Raw genomic sequence first — 18,493 nt, 5'->3', positions numbered from 1 at the left:
ACCAATTCTGATGTTCTCTCCTGGAGTCTCGGGTGATAACCCCCTGGTTTCAGTCCTGCACATTTTTCTTCATGGGGTTTGACAGGAGCAGAGGGTGCATAGAGGAATGTGGTGGAAGGGAATACTGGGGTAGTAGATAAGGGTCAGAATTTGGAGGTCCCTGAATAACAAACAAGATAAGAAACTTGAACTTTATTCCATAGACTATAAGATGCCAAAAAAGAAATTGAAGCTTAGGGGTGACATTCGGTCTCATGGCTGGTCCACATGAAGAATGGACTGAGAGATAAAACACTGGGGGCTGGGTGGGGTAGCCCACACCTGTAATCCCAGCACTTTGGGAGGCCAAGGCAGGTGGATCACCTGAGGTCAGGAGTTCGAGACCAGCCTGGCCAACATGGTGAAACCTGTCTCTACTAAAAATACAAAAAATTAGCCAGGCGTGGTGGCGTGCGCATGTAATCCCAGCTACTTAGGAGGTGGAGACAGGAGAATCGCTTGAACCTGGGAGGCAGAGGTTGCAGTGAGCCGAGATCGCATCACTGCACTCCAGCCTGGGTGACAGAGTGAGACTCCATCTCAAAAAAAAAAAAAAAAAAAATTGGGGCAATTGGGAAACCAGTAGAAGAGGCCATTTCAATCCACAAATGACCTGAACTTTGTAACTGTAAGAAACCAAAGGAAAGAATAGGTACGAAACCACTAGGAAAGTGACTTTGGGCTGGTCGCGGTGGCTCACGCCTGTAATCCCAACACTTTGGGAGGCCGAGGCGGGCAGATCACGAGGTCAGGAAATCGAGACCATCCTGGCCAACATGGTGAAACCTCATCTCTACTAAAAATATAAAAATTAGCTGGGTATGGTGGTGTGGGTGTGGACCTTAAAAGGGTCCAAATTCTGACCCTTATCCTGTAGTCCCAACTACTCAGGAGGCTGAGGCAGGAGAATCGCTTGAACCAGGGAAGTGGAGATTGTAGTGAGCCGAGATCACACCACTGGACTCCAGCTTGGTGACAGAGCAAGACTCTGTCTCAGAAAAAAGAAAGTGACTTTGACAGGATGTGGCAGCTAATTGGATTGGTGAAGTTCAGATGCTCATGATTCTCAGGAGTCCTCGCTAGTAACTGAGAATATTTGAAGTAAGTATGTGAGGCTTATTGTGAGGTATGAGGTTACCCCCAAGAGCCTGGGAATTAGGAAAATAAGATTAGCCTCCAAAATTTTAATTGTAAGATAATAACCGTTGGATCAGAGCTTTTTTTTAACCTATCAAAAGGAAGGATTTGTAGACGGAAAGAAGATAATCTCATACACACAAAAGGTAAACGTGAACTATGTACATTCAAACACAATGTAGGGTAGGCATCTTAGCCATTAAATATTAAATATTTTGTTCCCAGGAGCAAAGATCATTCTACTATGGATGTGTTTATAGGGATCACCTGCCCCACAAAGAAAGCAAGCATGTAGTTCAGAAGGTGGATACTGGGATTAAGTAGATCTGAGTTTAAATCTGTACTCCACTGAATATGTGGTTTGGGGAGAGTTACCTAGCCTTATTAACTAAGCTTTAGATTCCTCATCTGTAAAATAGATGATAATAATAGTAGATATCTTGTAGGGTTTATGGGAGGATTAAATGTGGTAAAGTATATAGAGTGCTTAACAAACATTGTTGGCATATAGAGAATGTTCAATAATTGATATTTAATAATGATATTTTTGGAAAATATATGCATCTTACACTGAAGTCTAAGTCAGTCATTCTGATTATATGCTAAGTCAACAAATCCTTCTGATACTTGATTTTTTTTTATTTACATGAATAAACACATTTCAGTAGTTTACATTCCATTCTTGCTAGCTTAGAGATCATCCTTCTGGAAGGCCTGACACAGGATCATGGATAGAGGTGTAAATTTGTAACCTATTGGAAAACTGGATCTAGAACAAAGTAGGAAGGAGGTTCTAAAGGAGTGTGCGAGAGGGAAAAGGGAAAGTGGTTTTCAGGAGAGAGACAAGTATTATCTTAAGAGTATAATATGGTTCTGTGGTTCTCACCATACTGTAAACTCTATAAGGACAAAAACCAGGGAATTCTTGGTACTGCTGTATCCATAGCACCTAGCACAATGTCTATACTAGTCTCTTGGTAAACAGCAAACAAATGAAAATGCTTCAGCCTGGAATAGTAGTCGGCATAGTGTGGCATGGCAGAAATGGCAGTGGATTTTAAGTTCAAAGACAGAATGGTAACACTTGCCTCTGCTGCTTACTAACTGTATATCCATGGGGTAGTAATTTCTAGAGGCTTATTTTCTCATCTGTAAAATGGAAAATGAATAAAAGTGTTAGAAACAACTATTTAAGAATAGTTACTTTTTCTGCTACACTGCGCTATGATTTTCACATCTTAGCCACTTCCGTATCTCCAGTGTCTTATATTGTATTACTAAGGCATTGATTATTAGCTGAATGAATTAATTAATCAGGAGGAAAATTTAAGTAGGAGACCTTGAAGTCAAGTAATCCCTAGCAATGATGTACCACAAAGTAGAACTATTCGTGTAAGGTGCTAAAGTGGAATCAAGGTATTGGTTGTCATAGTGGAGGAGGTTTAAGTTTAGATGAAATCTTACTGTCTGTGTGAATATTTAGAGTCACCCAGAATAATGGACTGTGATCCGAGTTCCAGAGTTACCCAGGAATATTAATGAATATTATAAAGATCAGTAGATGAGTAGATTAATATTGAGTAGGCTTAAGGGAAATTTTTTTTGATGTTTTAAAGTTTAAAAAACATTAGCATCAACATGGAATAAAGATCAAAGAAATTCAAGTGCATATAGACTATTCACCAGTCATATGACAGATCGTACAGTAAATCTTATTACATTTTTTTATTATGCTTTAAGATCTGGGATACATGTACAGAACATGCAGGTTTGTTACGTAGGTATACACATGCCATGGTGGTTTGCTGCACCCAACAACCCATCATCTACATTAGGTATTTCTCCTAATGCTATCACTCCTCTAGCCCTCCAGCCCCTGATAGGCCCCGGTGTGTGATGTTCCCCCTGTGTGCATGTGTATTGTTCAGCTCCCACTTATGAGTGAGAATAAGCAGTGGTTTTCTGTTCCTGTGTTAGTTTGCTGAGAATGATGGTTTCCAGCTTCATCCAAGTCCCTGCAAAGGACATGGACTCATCCTTTTTTATAGCTGCATAGTATTCCATGGTATATATGTGCCACATTTTCTTTATCCAGTCTATCATTGATGGACATTTGGGTTGATTCCAAGTCTTTGCTATTGTGAATAGTGCTGCAATAAATGTACATGTGCATGTGTCTTTATACTAGAATGATGTATAGTTCTTTGGGTATGTGTCCAGTAATGGGATTGCTGAGTCAAATGGTATTTCTGGTTCCCGATTCTTGAGAAATCACCACACTGTCTTCCACAACAGTTGAACTAATTTACACTCCCACCAGCAGTGTAAAAGTGTTCCTATTTTTCCACATCCCCTCCAGCATCTGTTGTTTCCCGAGTTTTTAATGACCACCATTCTGGCTGGCATGAGATGGTATGGCATTGTCGTTTTGATCTGCATTTCTCTAATGACCAGTGATGATGAGCTTTTTTTATATGTTTGTTGGCTGCATAAATGTCTTCTTTTGAGAAGTGTCCATTCATATCCTTTGCCCACTTTTTGATGGGGTTGTTTTTTTCTTGCAAATTTGTTTAAGTTCCTTGTAGATTCTGGATATTAGCCCTTTGTCAGATGGATAGATTGCAAAATTTTTCTCCCATTCTGTAGGTTGCCTGTTCACTGATGATAGTTTCTTTTGCTGTGCAGAAGCTCTTTAGTTTAATTAGATCCCATTTGTCAATTTTGGCTTTTGCTGCCATTGCTTTTGGTGTTTTAATCGTGAAGTCTTTTCCCATGACTATGTCCTGAATGGTATTGCCTAGGTTTTTTTCTAGAGTTTGTATGGTTTTAGGTTTTATATTTACGCCTTGGATTTTTAGTTGATTTTTGTATAAGGTGTAAGGAAGGGGTCCAGTTTCAGTTTTCTGCATATGGCTAGCCAGTTTTTCCAACATGATTTATTAAATAGGGAATCCTTTCCTCATTGCTTGTTTTTGTCAGGTGTGTCAAAGATCAGATGGTTGTAGATGTGTGGCGTTATTTCTGAGGCCTCCGTTCTGTTCCATTGGTCTATGTATCTGTTTTGGTACCAGTACCATGCTGTTTTGGTTACTGTAGCCTTGTAGTATAATTTGAAGTCAGGTAGCATGATGCCTCCAGCTTTATTCTTTTTGCTTAGGATTGTCATGGCTATATGGGCTCTTTTTGGTTCCATGTGAAATTTAAAGTAGTTTCTTTTAATTCTGTGAAGAAAGGCAATGGTACCTTGATGGGAATAGCATTGAACCTATAAGTTACTTTGGGCAATATGACTATTTTCCCGATATTGATTCTGCCTATCTATGAGCATGAAATGTTTTTCCATTTGTTTGTGTCCTCTCTTGTTTGCTTGAGCAGTGGTTTGTAGTTCTCCTTGAAGAGGTCCTTCACATCCCTTGTAAGTTGGATTCCTAGGTATTTTATTATCTTTGTAGAAATTGTGAATGGGAGTCCACTCATGATTTGGCTCTCTGTTTCTCTATTATTGGTGTATAGGAGTGCTTATGAATTTTGCACATTGATTTTGTATCCTGAGAACTTTGCTAAAGTTGCTTATCAGCTTAAGGAGATTTTGGGCTGAGATTATGGGTTTTCTAAATATACAATCATGTCATCTGCAAACAGAGACAATTTGACTTCCTCTCTCCCTATTTGAATACTCTTATTTCTTTCTCTTACCTGATTGCCCTGGCCAGAAATTCCAATACTCTGTTGAATAGGAAGGGTGAAAGAGGGCATCCTTGGCTTGTGCCAGTTTTCAAAGGGGATGCTGCCAGTTTTTTCCCATTCAGTATGGTACTGGCTGTGGGTTTGTCATAAATAGCTCTTATTTTGAGATATGTTCCATCAATACCTAGTTTATTGAGAGTTTTTTAACATGAAAGGGTGCTGAATTTCATCAAAGGCCTTTTCTGCATCTATTGAGATAATCATGTGGTTTTTGTCATTGGTTCTGTTTATGTGATGGATTATATTTATTGATTTACATATGTTGAACCAGCCTTGCATCCCAAGGATGAAGCCAACTTGACCGTGGTAGAGAAGCTTTTTGTGTGCTGCTGGATTTGGTTTGCCAGTATTTTATTGAGGATTTTCACATCAATGTTCATCAGGGATATTGGTCTGAAATTTTCTCTTTTTGTTGTGTCTCTGCCAGGTTTTGGTCTCAAGATGATGCTGGCCTCATAAAATTGGTTAGGGAGGAGTCCCTCCTTTTCTGTTGTTTGGAATAGTTCAGAAGGAATGATACCAACTCCTCTTTGTACCTCTGGTAGAATTTGACTGTGAATTCACCTGGTTCTGGGCTTTTTTTGGTTGGTAGGATATTAACTAGTGCCTCAATTTCATAACTTGCTATTGGTCTATCCAAGGATTTGACTTCTTCCTGGTTTAGTGTTGGGAGGGTGTATGTGTCCAGGAATTTATCCATTTCTTCTAGATGTTCTAGTTTATTTGCAAAGAGACATTTATATTATTCTCTGATGTTAGTTTGCATCTCTGTGGGATTAGTGATGATATCCCCTTTATCATTTCTTATTGTGCCTATTTGATTCTTCTTTATTTTCTTCTTTATTAGTCTGGCTAGTGGTCTGTCTATTTTATTGATCTTTTAAAAATAACCAGCTCCTGGATTCATTGATTTTTTTTAAGAGTTTTTTGTGTCTCTATCTCCTTCAGTTCTGCTCTGATCTTAGTTATTTCTTGTCTTCTGCTAGCTTTTGAATTTGTTTGCTCTTGCTTCTCTAGCTCTTTTAATTGTGATGTTAGAATGTCGATTTTAGATCTTTCCCACTTTCTCCTATGGGCATTTGGTGCTATAAATTTCCCTCTAAACTCTGCTTTAGCAGTGTCCCAGAGATTCTGCTACATTGTGTCTTTGTTCTCATTGGTTTCAAAGAACTTGTTTATTTCTTCCTTAATTTCATTATTTACAGTAGTCATTCAGGAGCAGGTTGTTCAGTTCCCATGTAATTGTGAGTTTCTTAATCCCTAGTTCTAATTTGATTGCACTATGGTCTGAGAGACTGTTATGATTTCTGTTCTTTTGCATTTGCTGAGAAGTGTTTTACTTCCAATTATGTGGTCAATTTTGGAATAAGTGCAATGTGGTGCTGAGAAGAATGTATATTCTGTTGATTTGAGGTGGAGAGTTCTGTAGATGTCTATTAGGTCTGCTTGGTCCAAAGCTGAGTTCAAGTCCTGAATATCCTTGTTAATTTTTTGTCTCATTGATGTGTCTAATATTGATAGTGGGGGTGTTAAAAACTCCCTCTATTATTGTGTGAGACTTGAAGTATCTTTGTAGGTCTCTAAGAACTTGCTTTATGAATCTGGGTGCTCCTGTGTTGGGTGAATATGTATTAGAGATAGTTAGCTCTTCTTGTAGTGTTGATCCCTTTACCATTATGTAATACCCTTCTTTGTCTTTTTTTATCTTTGTTGGTTTAAAGTCTGTTTTACCAAAGACTAGGATTGCATCCCCTGCTGTTTTTGAATTCCATTTGCTTGGTAAATATTCCTCCATCCCTTTATTTTGAGCCTATGTGTGTCTTTGCATGCAAGATGGTTCTCCTGAATACAGCACACCAATGGATCTTGACTCTTTATCCAATTTTCTAGTCTGTGTCTTTTAATTGGGGCATTTAGCCTGTTTACATTTAAGGTTAATATTGTTATGTGTGAATTTGATCTTGCGATTATGATGCTAGCTGGTTATTTTGTGCATTAGTTGATACAGTTTCTTCATACTGTTGATGGTCTTTACAATTTGGTATGTTTTTGCAGTGGCTGGTACCAGTTTTTCCTTTCCATATTTAGAGCTTCCTTGAGGAGCTCTTGAAAGGCAGGCCTGGTGGTGACAAAATCTCTCAGCATTTTCTTGTCTGTAAAGGATTCTATTTCTCCTTCACTTATGAAGCTTAGTTTGACTGGGTATGAAATTCTGGGTTGAAAATTCTTTTCTTTAAGAATATTGAATATTGGCCCCCACTCTCTTCTGGATTGTAGAGTTTTCGCAGAGAGATTCACTGTTAATCTGATGGGTTTCCCTTTGTGAGTAACCCAACTTTTCCCTCTGGCTGCCCTTAACATTTTTTCCTTCATTTCAACCTTGGAGAATCTGAGGATTATGTGTCTTAGGGTTGCTCTTCTCGAGGTGGTCTCTATATTTCCTGAATATGAATGTTGGCCTGTCTTGCTAGGTTGGGGAAGTTCTCCTGGATAATATCCTGAAGAATGTTTTCCTACTTATTCCATTCTCCCCATCACTTTCAGGTACACCAATCAAATGTAGGTTTAGTCATTTCACATAGTTCTATTTTTCTTGGAGGCTTTGTTCATTCTCTTTCATTCTTTTTTTCTCTAATCTTGTCTTAATGCTTTATTTCCTTAAGTTGATCTTCAATTTCTTTTTTTTTTTTTTTTTTTTTTTTTTTTTGAGACGGAGTCTCGCTCTGCCGCCCGGGCTGGAGTGCAGTGGCCGGATCTCAGCTCACTGCAAGCTCCGCCTCCCGGGTTTACGCCATTCTCCTGCCTCAGCCTCCCGAGTAGCTGGGACTACAGGCGCCCGCCACCTCGCCCGGCTAGTTTTTTGTATTTTTTTAGTAGAGACGGGGTTTCACCGTGTTCGCCAGGATGGTCTCGATCTCCTGACCTTGTGATCCGCCCGTCTCGGCCTCCCAAAGTGCTGGGATTACAGGGATCTTCAATTTCTTATATCCTTTCTTCCGCTTGATTGATTTGGCTATTGATACTTGTGTATGCTTCACAACATTCTCGTGCTGTGTTTTTCAGCTCCATCACGTCATTTATATTCTTTTCTAAATTCGTTATTCTAGTTAGCAATTCCTCTAACTATTTTCAAGGTTCTTAGCTACCTTGCATTGGGTTAGAACATGCTCCTTTAGCTTGGAGTAGTTTGTTATTACCCATCTTCTGAAGCCTACTTCTGTCAAATCCTCAAACTCATTCTCCGTCCAGTTTTGTTTCCTTGCTGGCAAGGAGTTGTGATTCTTTGGAGGAGAAAAAGCGTTCTGGTTTTTGGAATTTTCAGTCTTTTTGTGCTGGTTTTTCCTCATCTTCATGGATTTATCTACCTTTGGTCTTCGATGTTGGTGACCTTTGGATGGGGTTTTTGTGTGGATGTCCTTTTTGTTAATGTTGATGCTATTCCTTTCTGTTTGTTAGTTTTTTTTCTAACAGTCAGGCCCCTCTGCTGCAGGTCTCCAGGAGTTTTCTGAAGGTCCATGCCAGATCCTCTTTCCCTGGGTTTCATCAGTGGAGGCTGCAGAACAGCAAAGATTGTTGCCTGTTCCTTCCTCTGGAAGCTTCATCCCAGAGGGGCACCCACCAGATGCCAGGCAGAGCTCTCCTGTATGAGGTGTCTATTGACCCCTGCTGGGAGGTGTCGCCCAGTCAGGAGGCACAGGGGTCAGGGACCCACTTGAGGAGGCAGTCTGTCCCTTAGCAGAACTCGAGAACTGTGCTGAGGGATCTGTTGCTCTCTTCAGAGCCGGCAGGCAGGAATGTTTAAGTCTGCTGAAGCTGTACCCACAGCCACCACTTTCCCCAGGTGCTCTGTCCCGAGGAGATGGGAGTTTTATCTATAAGTGCCTGACTGGAGCTGCTGCCTTTCTTTCAGAGATGCCCTGCCCAGAGAAGAGGAATCTAGAGAGGCAGTCTGGCTATAGCGGCTTTGCAGAGCTGCATTGTGCTCTGCCCAATTCGAACTTCCCGGGGGCTTTGTTTATACTTTGAGGGGAAGACTGCCTACTTGAGCCTTAGTTATGGCAGACGCCCCTTCCCCCACCAAACTCTAGTGTCCTAGGTTGACTTTAGACTGCTGTGTTCTCAGTGAGAATTTCACATCAGTGGATCTTAGCTTGCTGGCCTCCGTGGGGGTGGGATCTGCTGAACTAGACCACTTGGTTTGCTGGCTTTAGCCCCCTTTCCAGGGAGTGAAGGGTTCTGTCTCGCCAGCTTTCCAGGTGCCACTGGGATATGAAAAAAGACTCTTGCAGTTAGCTTGATGCCTGCCCAAACGGCTGCCCTGTTTTTGGCCTGAAATCCAGGGCCCTGGTGGTGTAGGCACCTGAGGGAATCTCCTGGTGTGCAGGTTGCAAAGACCATGGGAAAAGCATAGTATCTGGGCCAGGATGCACTGTTCCTCATGGCACAGTCCCTCACAGCTTCCTTAGGCTAGGGGAGGGAGTTCCCTGACCCCTTGCATTTCCCGGGTGAGGCAACGCCCCACCCTGCTTTGGCTCACCCTCCACAGGCTGCAACCACTGTCTAACCAGTCCCAGAGAAATCAGCCGGGTACCTCAGTTGGAAATGCAGAAATCACCTGCCTTCTGCATTTATCTCACTGGGAGCTGCAGACCGGAGCTGTTCCTATTCAGCCATCTTCTGGCATATATCATTTTATTTTTCTTTCACAGCATAAAAATCTTCAACAAAATACTAGCCCAATTGAAATTTACTCCATTTCACATTTGAAGATCAATGAGTATAATTAAATATATAGACAGGATAAAGGTGAAAAACAACAGGATCATTTCAACCAGTATAGAAAAGGCATTTAACAAAATTTCACAACCTTTCATGATTGAAAAAAGAATGTCTAAAAAAGTAGAATGGAAGAGAACATCCTCAGTGTGATAAAGTAAACTACATCAAACATCATACTTAATAAGGTCAGAATGAGCACTTTCTCCCTATGATTTTCTCCCTGTATTCTCATGATTTCTATTTAAGATATACTGAAGGCCCTAGCCATTGCAGTAATGCAAGAAAAAGAAATGAAAGGTATAAAGTTGAAAAAGCAGAAGTAAAACAGTCTTTATTCACTCTGGACATGATTGTTTATGTATAAAATCCTCAGGAATCTATAAAACAACTACTGGAACTCAAGAGTGAATTAAGCAAAGGTCAGAGGAAACAAGTACCATATAGAGAAATCAATTGAATGTCCATATACTAGAACCAAATGACTGGGAAATGAATTTGTTTTTTGTTTTTTGTTTTGTTTTTTTTTTTTTTTTTTTTTGAGGCGGAGTCTCGCTCTGTCGCCCGGACTGGAGTGCAGTGGCCGGATCTCAGCTCACTGCAAGCTCCGCCTCCCGGGTTTTTACGCCATTCTCCTGCCTCAGCCTCCCGAGTAGCTGGGACTACAGACGCCCGCCACCTCGCCCGGCTAGTTTTTGTATTTTTTTAGTAGAGACGGGGTTTCACTGTGTTAGCCAGGATGGTCTCGATCTCCTGACCTTGTGATCCGCCCGTCTCGGCCTCCCAAAGTGCTGGGATTACAGGCTTGAGCCACCGCTCCCGGCCTGTTTTTTTTTTTTTTTTGAGATGGAGTCTCGCTCTGTCACCAGGTTGGAGTGCAGTAGCACAATCTCAGCTCACTTCAACCTCCACCTCCTGGCTTCAAGCAATTCTTCTGCCTCAGCTTCCTGAGTAGCTGGGATTATAGCCGTGTGCCACCACACCCAGCTAATTTCTGTATTTTTAGTAGAGATGGGGTTTCACCATGTTGACCAGGATCATCTAAATCTCTCGACCTCGTGATCCACCCCTCAGCCTCCCAAAGTGCTTGGATTACAGGCGTGAGCCTCTGCACCCGGCCCCGAGAAATGAAATTTTAAAATTCATTTTCAACTGTGTCAGAAGACAAAATACTTAGGAATAAATTTAACAAAAGATGTGCAGGGCTTCTAAAATGAAAAATATAAAACATTAAGAAAGAAATTAAGCAAAGCCTAAATAATTGGAGATACATATCATGTGAGTAGACATGATCAGTATCAATCTCCTGAAATTGATCTGTAGATTGAATACAATCCAAGTTAAACTCTCAACACCTTTTTTTAAATAGAAATTGATAAATGGATTCTAAAATCCATATAAAAAAGCAAAAGCCAAACAAATCTTAAGCAAAATTAAAGTTGAAGAGTTTTTTTTTACCTGGTTTCAAGACTTACTCTAAATCTGCAGTGATCAAGGTAGTGTATTATTAGTATAAGAATAGACAAATGGATCAGTGAAAAAAAAAGAATCAATAGACAATCCAGAAATACAACCTCACACTCATATATTTATGGTCAACTGATTTTCAACAAAGTACCAGGGCATTTCAGTGAAAAAAGGAGAGTCTTTAATAAATGGTATTGGGACAGTTGTATAAACATACAGAAAGAAAAGAACTCCAACCCCTATGTCATACAACTCACAGAAACTAATTTGGGATGAACTAAATGTAAAAACAAACTATAAAGATGTAGAAGGAAACATAAGAAAGTATTTGTGCAACTTTAGCCTGGGCAAGGATTCTTCAGGACACAGAAAGCACTGGCATAAATAATGGTAAACTATATTTCATGAAAATTCACCTGCCTTTTGCACAAGAATAGAGGCTCCAGAAGGATAGGAACCTTGTCTTTTTCATCACTGTCTCCCTGAGGTACTCCCAGCAATTTTCCTGGCTCAGTCTTTGTTGAATGTATGAATGAATGAATGAATGAATGTTCCTGTAGTTCCATATGAAGTGATAGTATTCTCAATCATTCCTCCATTTGGAGTTTGACTCTTAACTATTTAGATTAAAAATATGTAGTTTGGCTGGGCGCAGTGGCTCATGCCTGTAATCCCAGCACTTTGGGAGGCCTAGGCCGGCCGATCACCTGAGGTCAGTCGTTCTAGACCAGGTTGGCCAACATAGTGAAACCCTGTCTCTACTAAAAATACAAAAATTAGCTGGGCATGGTGTCAGGCACCTGTAATCCCAGCTACTCAGGAGGCTCAGGCAGGAGAATCGCTTGAACCTGGGAGGTGAAGGTTACAGTAAGCCACGATCGCACCATTGCACTCCAGCCTGGGTGACAAGGGCGAGACTCCATCTCAAAAAGGAAAAAAAAAATGTCGTTTTATTCATGAAAGCACAGTAACCCTTTAATAAAACTGTGATAGATGAATTTTTGGTTAATGCAGTCCCTCTTTTTGTTACCTTTTCCTTTCTAGAATCCCAGTAGTCTTTCCTTTTATTTCCTAATCAGAACTTACAGAAGAGACCTAATAGCATCTCTGAGGACATGATTTTTCAAACATATTTGATCCTGTACCCCATTAGTAAAATATTTGTACATACCTGCTATATAGGGGCATTTCTTCAGAAAGTATATAAATATGTTACTATACTGCTGTATAATGAGACATGCACAAAAATAACATTTTAAGAGGATGAGGTGAAAGTTCTAATGTTTTCTTCCTGCACTTCTGTGGATTGTTGCGTATCACTCCTCCTCCCCATGTGTTCATCCCACTTTGAAGACACCGCCTTAGGGTAAATGTGATACCATGTTTACATATATGTATATATATCAGGGTATAATACTGCCATAGTGTTAATACTTCCTCATTTTAAACCGTAGCTCTGACTATGGATTGAAAGACTTTGCATTTTAAATGAATTTATGATATCATTTAGTGCAAGTAGGATGGAATTTTTAGGTCTGGAGCATACTCTGAAATCATCTCACTAATTTTTACTGTATTTATTGTTAACATTGTTTAATGATAGGTTTTTTTCACTGAAAAATATGTAGAGTATTTTAGAGAGAAGCAATACCGAGATTAGAAAAGTGGGAAGGAGGGGGAATGAAAGTGCTGTAGAAAAGACAACGTCAATTTTAAAAACAGTTAATTACACTATAAATATTGACAACAGTGCATTTGAATGAAATGTCTTCTTGGGGGATTACTAAATATAGAAAATTAGCAGTCTAATGTGTCTAAACAAAGTTTTTCCCTAATAATGGGGAAAAATCATTCTCAAATAAAAAGACAGTGTTTAAAGAAGCATCAATTCTATAATATAGCAGCCTGAGACAGGTTTGGAGATTTTAAGCATGCTGTATTACCTCTGAGACCTAAAGGAAACAGAACATAAAAATGAACCTCTATCAATTTGAAGCAAACCTAATCTTTGTGATCATGGCTGTGGTCTAAATCTATTAAAGATGTTCAAATTCAGTGTCCTTGGTATCACTGTGGGTTGACCTGAATAGTGAGCGATAAAGTTGTGTATTATAATTCTGGTTGGAAGATATGTGCTTAGGAAGTGAAACTGACAGCCAGTGTTTTGTGTCTGTCTCTAAGCAGACTAAGAGCCTATATAAAATGACAGATGGATTTTTAGGGAAAGAAATCCATAATGTTTTCCTGTTTAGTAGGTGACACTATGTCCCAAGATAATACAAGCTTAAGGGGCTGGAACAAGTATGGTTATTAAAGGCTAGCAGTTTCTCAGTTCATCCAAATTGAATTTTTTCGTAGGCTAAAGGACTGTGGAAATCTAGTGTAGAGTACTGAAATAAATTAGCATATTAAGTGAATTTATACATTCAGGCTTCTGAGCACTTTGAATTTAAGACAGAAATTTTATTACTTCTTGAAAGAAAAAGGCAATTCTTAAATTCTATGTTTGATCTTCCTGTTGAAAAGGGTCTATATGATAAATTATATCATTTTGATGATTATCCAAAGAAGTGGTTATTAAATTGATGGGAATCTTTCTGTCTTCTCTCCTCTATTTTTTCAGAATTACTGATTTAGGGAACATCAAAAGAAGATTATATTTATCAACGGTCCATAAGGAACTATCCTACACCCCTCTTCATGCAAAAATTCCACTCTTCATGATCAAACGTAAAATTGTAAGTATCACGTGAATGTTGCCTAAAATATTGAATTCAATTCAGCAAATATTAATTATGGAATGACTCCACATGTGAGGTACTTTGTTAAGTACCATGGTGGTATAAAAAATGAATACAATTCATGGCCTTTCTTCCCCTCTCTTGAAAGAGCTTAACATCTAAGTGGAATAACTTAATTATTTGAACATCTATAAAATCACCAAAACTGTGATACAAAGCACAGTGGAGATAGAAATTGCTACTGGTACTGTGAAAGGGAAAGGAATCCATCTGACTGGGGATGGGGGAAGGCTTTCTGAAGGAGATAGCACTTAGAATGGACTTTGGAGGACTCTTAAGATTTCAACAGGGAGACATAGGAAGCCAAGCATTCCAGCAAAAGCAACAGCATGGGCAGAAGCATGGAGGCTGGAAAGAGGTAACCTCCGGAGAACAACGAACAATTAATCATGGTTGCCAGATTAAAAAAGAGCCCTAAGGAAACATTGGTCTGACAGTACAAGAGCCTGATGTGGGTTCAGACATTTTAAGTACGTTGTGTAACTTCTGAAGGGCCTGATTTTTCTGACAAGTCTTTGTCAAACTTCAGTCATTTCAATACTCTCAGTACCCTTTTTGTGTACTACCCATTCTAGTATGCACTTGAGGCTTTCCTTTAAACCAACTCTCTCTCCTTTAAATCAACTGTCTCCCTTTTTTCTTTTTTTTTGGCTTAAATTTATTTTAAAAGAAAACTTTGTACCACTTTTATAAGTGGAAAACCAGTGTAATTTTCCCAAAATACAACATAAAAATAAACATACTAAAAACAAAACAATATTTTAAAGTCTAACTGGGTACTCTTTCTTGTTTAAGGCTCTGTCCTGAGGGCTACCCTTTGTTAAAAAGAGTTTATCAAGGATTAGATACATGTTCAACCATTCTCCCTATCATAGTTAGGACTGAAGGAAAACTGATAAAGGGACATTTTTATTCCGGGATCCAGAGTTATTTAATGCCGCACCCAAATACAGTCTAAAATCATTTCACAAATGGTACCTATTCCACTCTTTGGGAACTACTATGGTAGAGAAAAAGAAGCCATTAAAGCTTTTGGGCTAGAGAAGGACCACACAGTCAGTTCTGTGCCTTGGGAAGATTAATCTGGTGGTAATATTTGCAATGATTTGGAGGGGGTAGAAATTGGAAGTGAGGAAGTTATTTGCAATCATCCAGATTAGGGTTAGTGAGGACTGTGGGGATGAGGGTAGGGGAGCAGTGGAGGAATGAATGTGAAGCAACATCAGAAACTTATAGTCAGATAAGCTAAGACATGTATGTAAACAGACCTTTCCATACAATGTGGTACATTCTGTGAGAGCAAGAATCAGAATGAACTACAGAATAAAAGGAGAGTTGTCAGAGAAGGCCCCCTGAAAAAGTGGGTGCCTGAGCTTGGCCTTGAAAGACAGAAAGGCATTAACCAATTGAAGAAGGGGAGAGTAGTGCTCCTGGAAGAGAACAAGCAGCATTAAGGGTAGCTGCATGGTATACAGACAAGCCCAGTGATCTAGCGTTGCTGAAGAGAACCAAGGAGGTTCCAACAAGGGAGAATAGATGAGATTGGAAAGTATTTAGGGAACGTGGCAATCATAAGTAACTGTAAGAAGAAGTTCTGGTATATCGGGAAAGAGACAGGGCCATGAGCTAAGAGGACGGAAAGTGGCAGCATGGAGTGCATACTGACCATTTCTTTCAGTAGGCAGATCTGCTGGGCTTGCTGTTCATGTAGACATAAGTAAAAAATGGGAATTAAACATAACTTTGGAGATTGGCAGCCCTGTAATAAAAATGAGCTGGATCATGGAATAAATGGATGGTTTCTGTTTGCAGTAGAAGTTTTAAAAATTCATTTAATATTAAATATCCATAAATGCTTGAACATTAAATGTGAAGACTCCAGTTATTGAAGTTAAACCATTTAAGACATTTAGGGAAATGCCTTACAAATAAAATTGTGTTCATCATTTTGTGTTTAGGTATTGATTTCCTTATTCATGTAAGATTCTTCAGAGTTCAGTGTTAATCTAAGGGTTAAAGCCCATGTGAGACAAATACACTATTCAGTGTGTAGTTAATAAATCAAATTTGTCACTACCTTGCTTTTGTGAGTTCAGTCACCCTTGTCAGTTAACTACCTCTGAAGTCTAGATATTTCATCAAAATCTGAGCATTATGTATGTGGCTGTAACCCACACACAGTGTAGATTCATGAAAATCCAGTATTTGAAAATAAAATATTACCTTTCTATTATAAGTAAACCACACAAGTATCTTGATGAGATAGAAAGTGAACTTGACTGAAAGGCCTTTCATATTTGATAAATGAGTTTTTCAGATGAATGTGTGTTATGTGTTTACAGTGCAGGGTATGTAATGACATAAACAATTTAGTATTTATAAAGAAAGGAGCTATAATAGGTACTGTGGAGCAAATTTTCCTAATCCTTTTCAATTCATCTGTCTTCCTCATGTTTCTACCCCTGGACAAGTGGCTCAATAGAGAATATAAAAAAACAGACGTAGGCAAGAAAGTTAAATATGGCTGTTAAAAAATTAGTGATATGAAGAAATCATATTAGTGACTACCCTAGGTGACTTCAGCTCATGTTATGCTAAATTTTAAAAAGCAAAATGGTCATAGCATATCTAGAACTTTCCTTCCAAATATGGTAAATCTAGAAAAAATTTGAAGCAGACCTAAACAATAAGAAACAGATAGGGCATTTATTTCCATGGTGTTCTCCTCAGGCCCATATGCGAATGCAGTGAGATCATCAAGTCATAATTACTTGTAATATGTTCTAATTACTCTATATTTTATTACATATATAACATATAAATAGTATGTAGGGGTTAAGAACATAGAATCTGGATTCTGACACTTACTAGTTTTGTGGTCCTGTGCAAAGTTTCTGTTTGATTTTCCTCATCTATAAAATGCAGGTAATATGAAATATACACACCATTAAGGTTGTTGTGGGGATTTACATGAATTAATAAGCATAAGCTCTTAGAACAGTGCCTGGCACAGAGTAAGTTCTAGATATGGATTGTAAGTCCTGTCTGATCTGTAGATGCTACTTCTTCCAGGAAGCACACTATGATTTCCCCTCTACAGATTAGATATTTTGGGCATAGCTCATCATTGCCATTCACAATTTCATAACCCTCATAATACCTCTCCACCTTGCACTTTAACAATCTGTTTACTTGTCTGTTTTTCCCAGTAGACTACAAGCATGTCTTATTTTCCCAGTAGACTACAAGCATATCATCTCCAGTCCCTATCAGTGCATGGCATATAGTAAGTGATCAATAAATGTTTATTGAACAAATCGGCAAGTCTTAAAGTGTCTCCTGACATGGAAGAAAAAAAATAATGAGTTTATCATGGCCAAATTATATAAGCTTTCTAAATGTGCTTGGTGATTCCACAAATGCTCGTGAATATTCAAATATTAAGAAATTTGGTTTGAAAACTTGCTCTCATTCCTCCCAATCCAAGAGGTGCTTGGCAGCAGAGGGTCTTTCCTTTCTGCTGCTAGTATGCTCTATTCCCAAAGAGTCCTTATTTAATTAAAGCTGAGTTGTGTTTTAGGGGAAATTTCTCCAGAGAGCAGCAAGGTGGCAGAGAGCATCTCACCCATTCAAGATGCCATCTCTAGGGGCCTTCCTGGTGTTGATGTTTTTGCCAAAGCATTCTTCACTTCTTTCTACCCCTTAGGAACTAGTAGATATTTTGCTGGCAAACCTCAAAACAGCATTCTGAAAGCATTTCAGCTAGCATTTATAAATCAGGAAATTTCATGTAAAATTCCTAATTTCAGACCTTCCTTGAAAAAGGTCAGATTTTTCAACATTGACCTGCCTTATTGCACACAAGCACTCGGTGGGAGGTAAGTAGTAATGACACACTTCTAAGAAGGTGTAAGCTCTCCTGTGAAATTGAATCCTCTTCACTCATAAGATATGCTGGTGGACTCAGACCCTTCTTGCCTCACTCATTTCGGTTTTCTGCCTGGGCCTTCTAGGTGTTCATTGGCAACCCTTGATTTACAGGATAAATGCCAAATGGTCCACTTTGCCTTGGTTTTTTAGCTAAGTCCTTTAGGTAGCCAGAGGCTGCAAATAAAGGTAATATTCTTCTAGCCACACCAAAATGAATATTTAACATAGGCCACTTTCTGTCCCAAATGGCTTTAAATGTTCCTTTCAAATAAAAATTTTTATATTTCATGTTATTTTTAGCTGTGAAGAGTCACTTTAATATTTAAGTTATAATAATTTATGCTTTTAACTTGGGTTTTCAATGGCAAGAACAATTTTTAAAATTAAAAACTATCAGATTAAATAGTAGAAGCACCCACTTAGTTGAGACTCACTGGAATCAATCTTAGTTCTTTAATGTAATTTCAATTAGTTGATGCTGGTGTCAGATGAACATCAATGTCTCATTACCAAAGTATGTATTAATGTACAGTAGGTTTAATTCCATTTGAATAAGAAGTTCAGTTATGAGATCTCATTCAGCATAAATCATTCAT

The 18,493-nt window shown here is 38.9% G+C and overlaps 1 protein-coding gene and 1 long non-coding RNA gene across 6 annotated transcripts in view; one reads left to right on the top strand and one right to left on the bottom strand.

The window, feature by feature from the left end:
• The window catches only part of CFAP20DC (CFAP20 domain containing), a 320,674-nt gene that overhangs the window by 125,911 nt on the left and 176,270 nt on the right, over window positions 1-18,493 (top strand). For all 5 annotated transcript variants that reach the window (XR_004436919.1, XM_033210293.1, XM_033210292.1 and 2 more), the window contains one exon: window positions 13,790-13,904. Coding sequence is in view for 4 of the 5 variants with exons in the window: in XM_033210293.1 (XP_033066184.1) it covers window positions 13,790-13,904 (115 nt within the window). In the remaining variant the exon portion in view is untranslated. The remainder of the gene's footprint in view (window positions 1-13,789; window positions 13,905-18,493) is intronic.
• LOC117083070 overlaps window positions 1-18,493 on the bottom strand; it is a 220,275-nt gene that overhangs the window by 96,203 nt on the left and 105,579 nt on the right. The window lies entirely within an intron of this gene.

This window comes from Trachypithecus francoisi, unplaced genomic scaffold (genome assembly GCF_009764315.1).
Source record: "Trachypithecus francoisi isolate TF-2019V2 unplaced genomic scaffold, Tfra_2.0 Lachesis_group0, whole genome shotgun sequence".
NCBI lineage: Eukaryota > Metazoa > Chordata > Mammalia > Primates > Cercopithecidae > Trachypithecus > Trachypithecus francoisi.
Note: the sequence above shows the minus strand (reverse complement) of the source record. Positions and strands in the feature narration are given on the sequence as shown.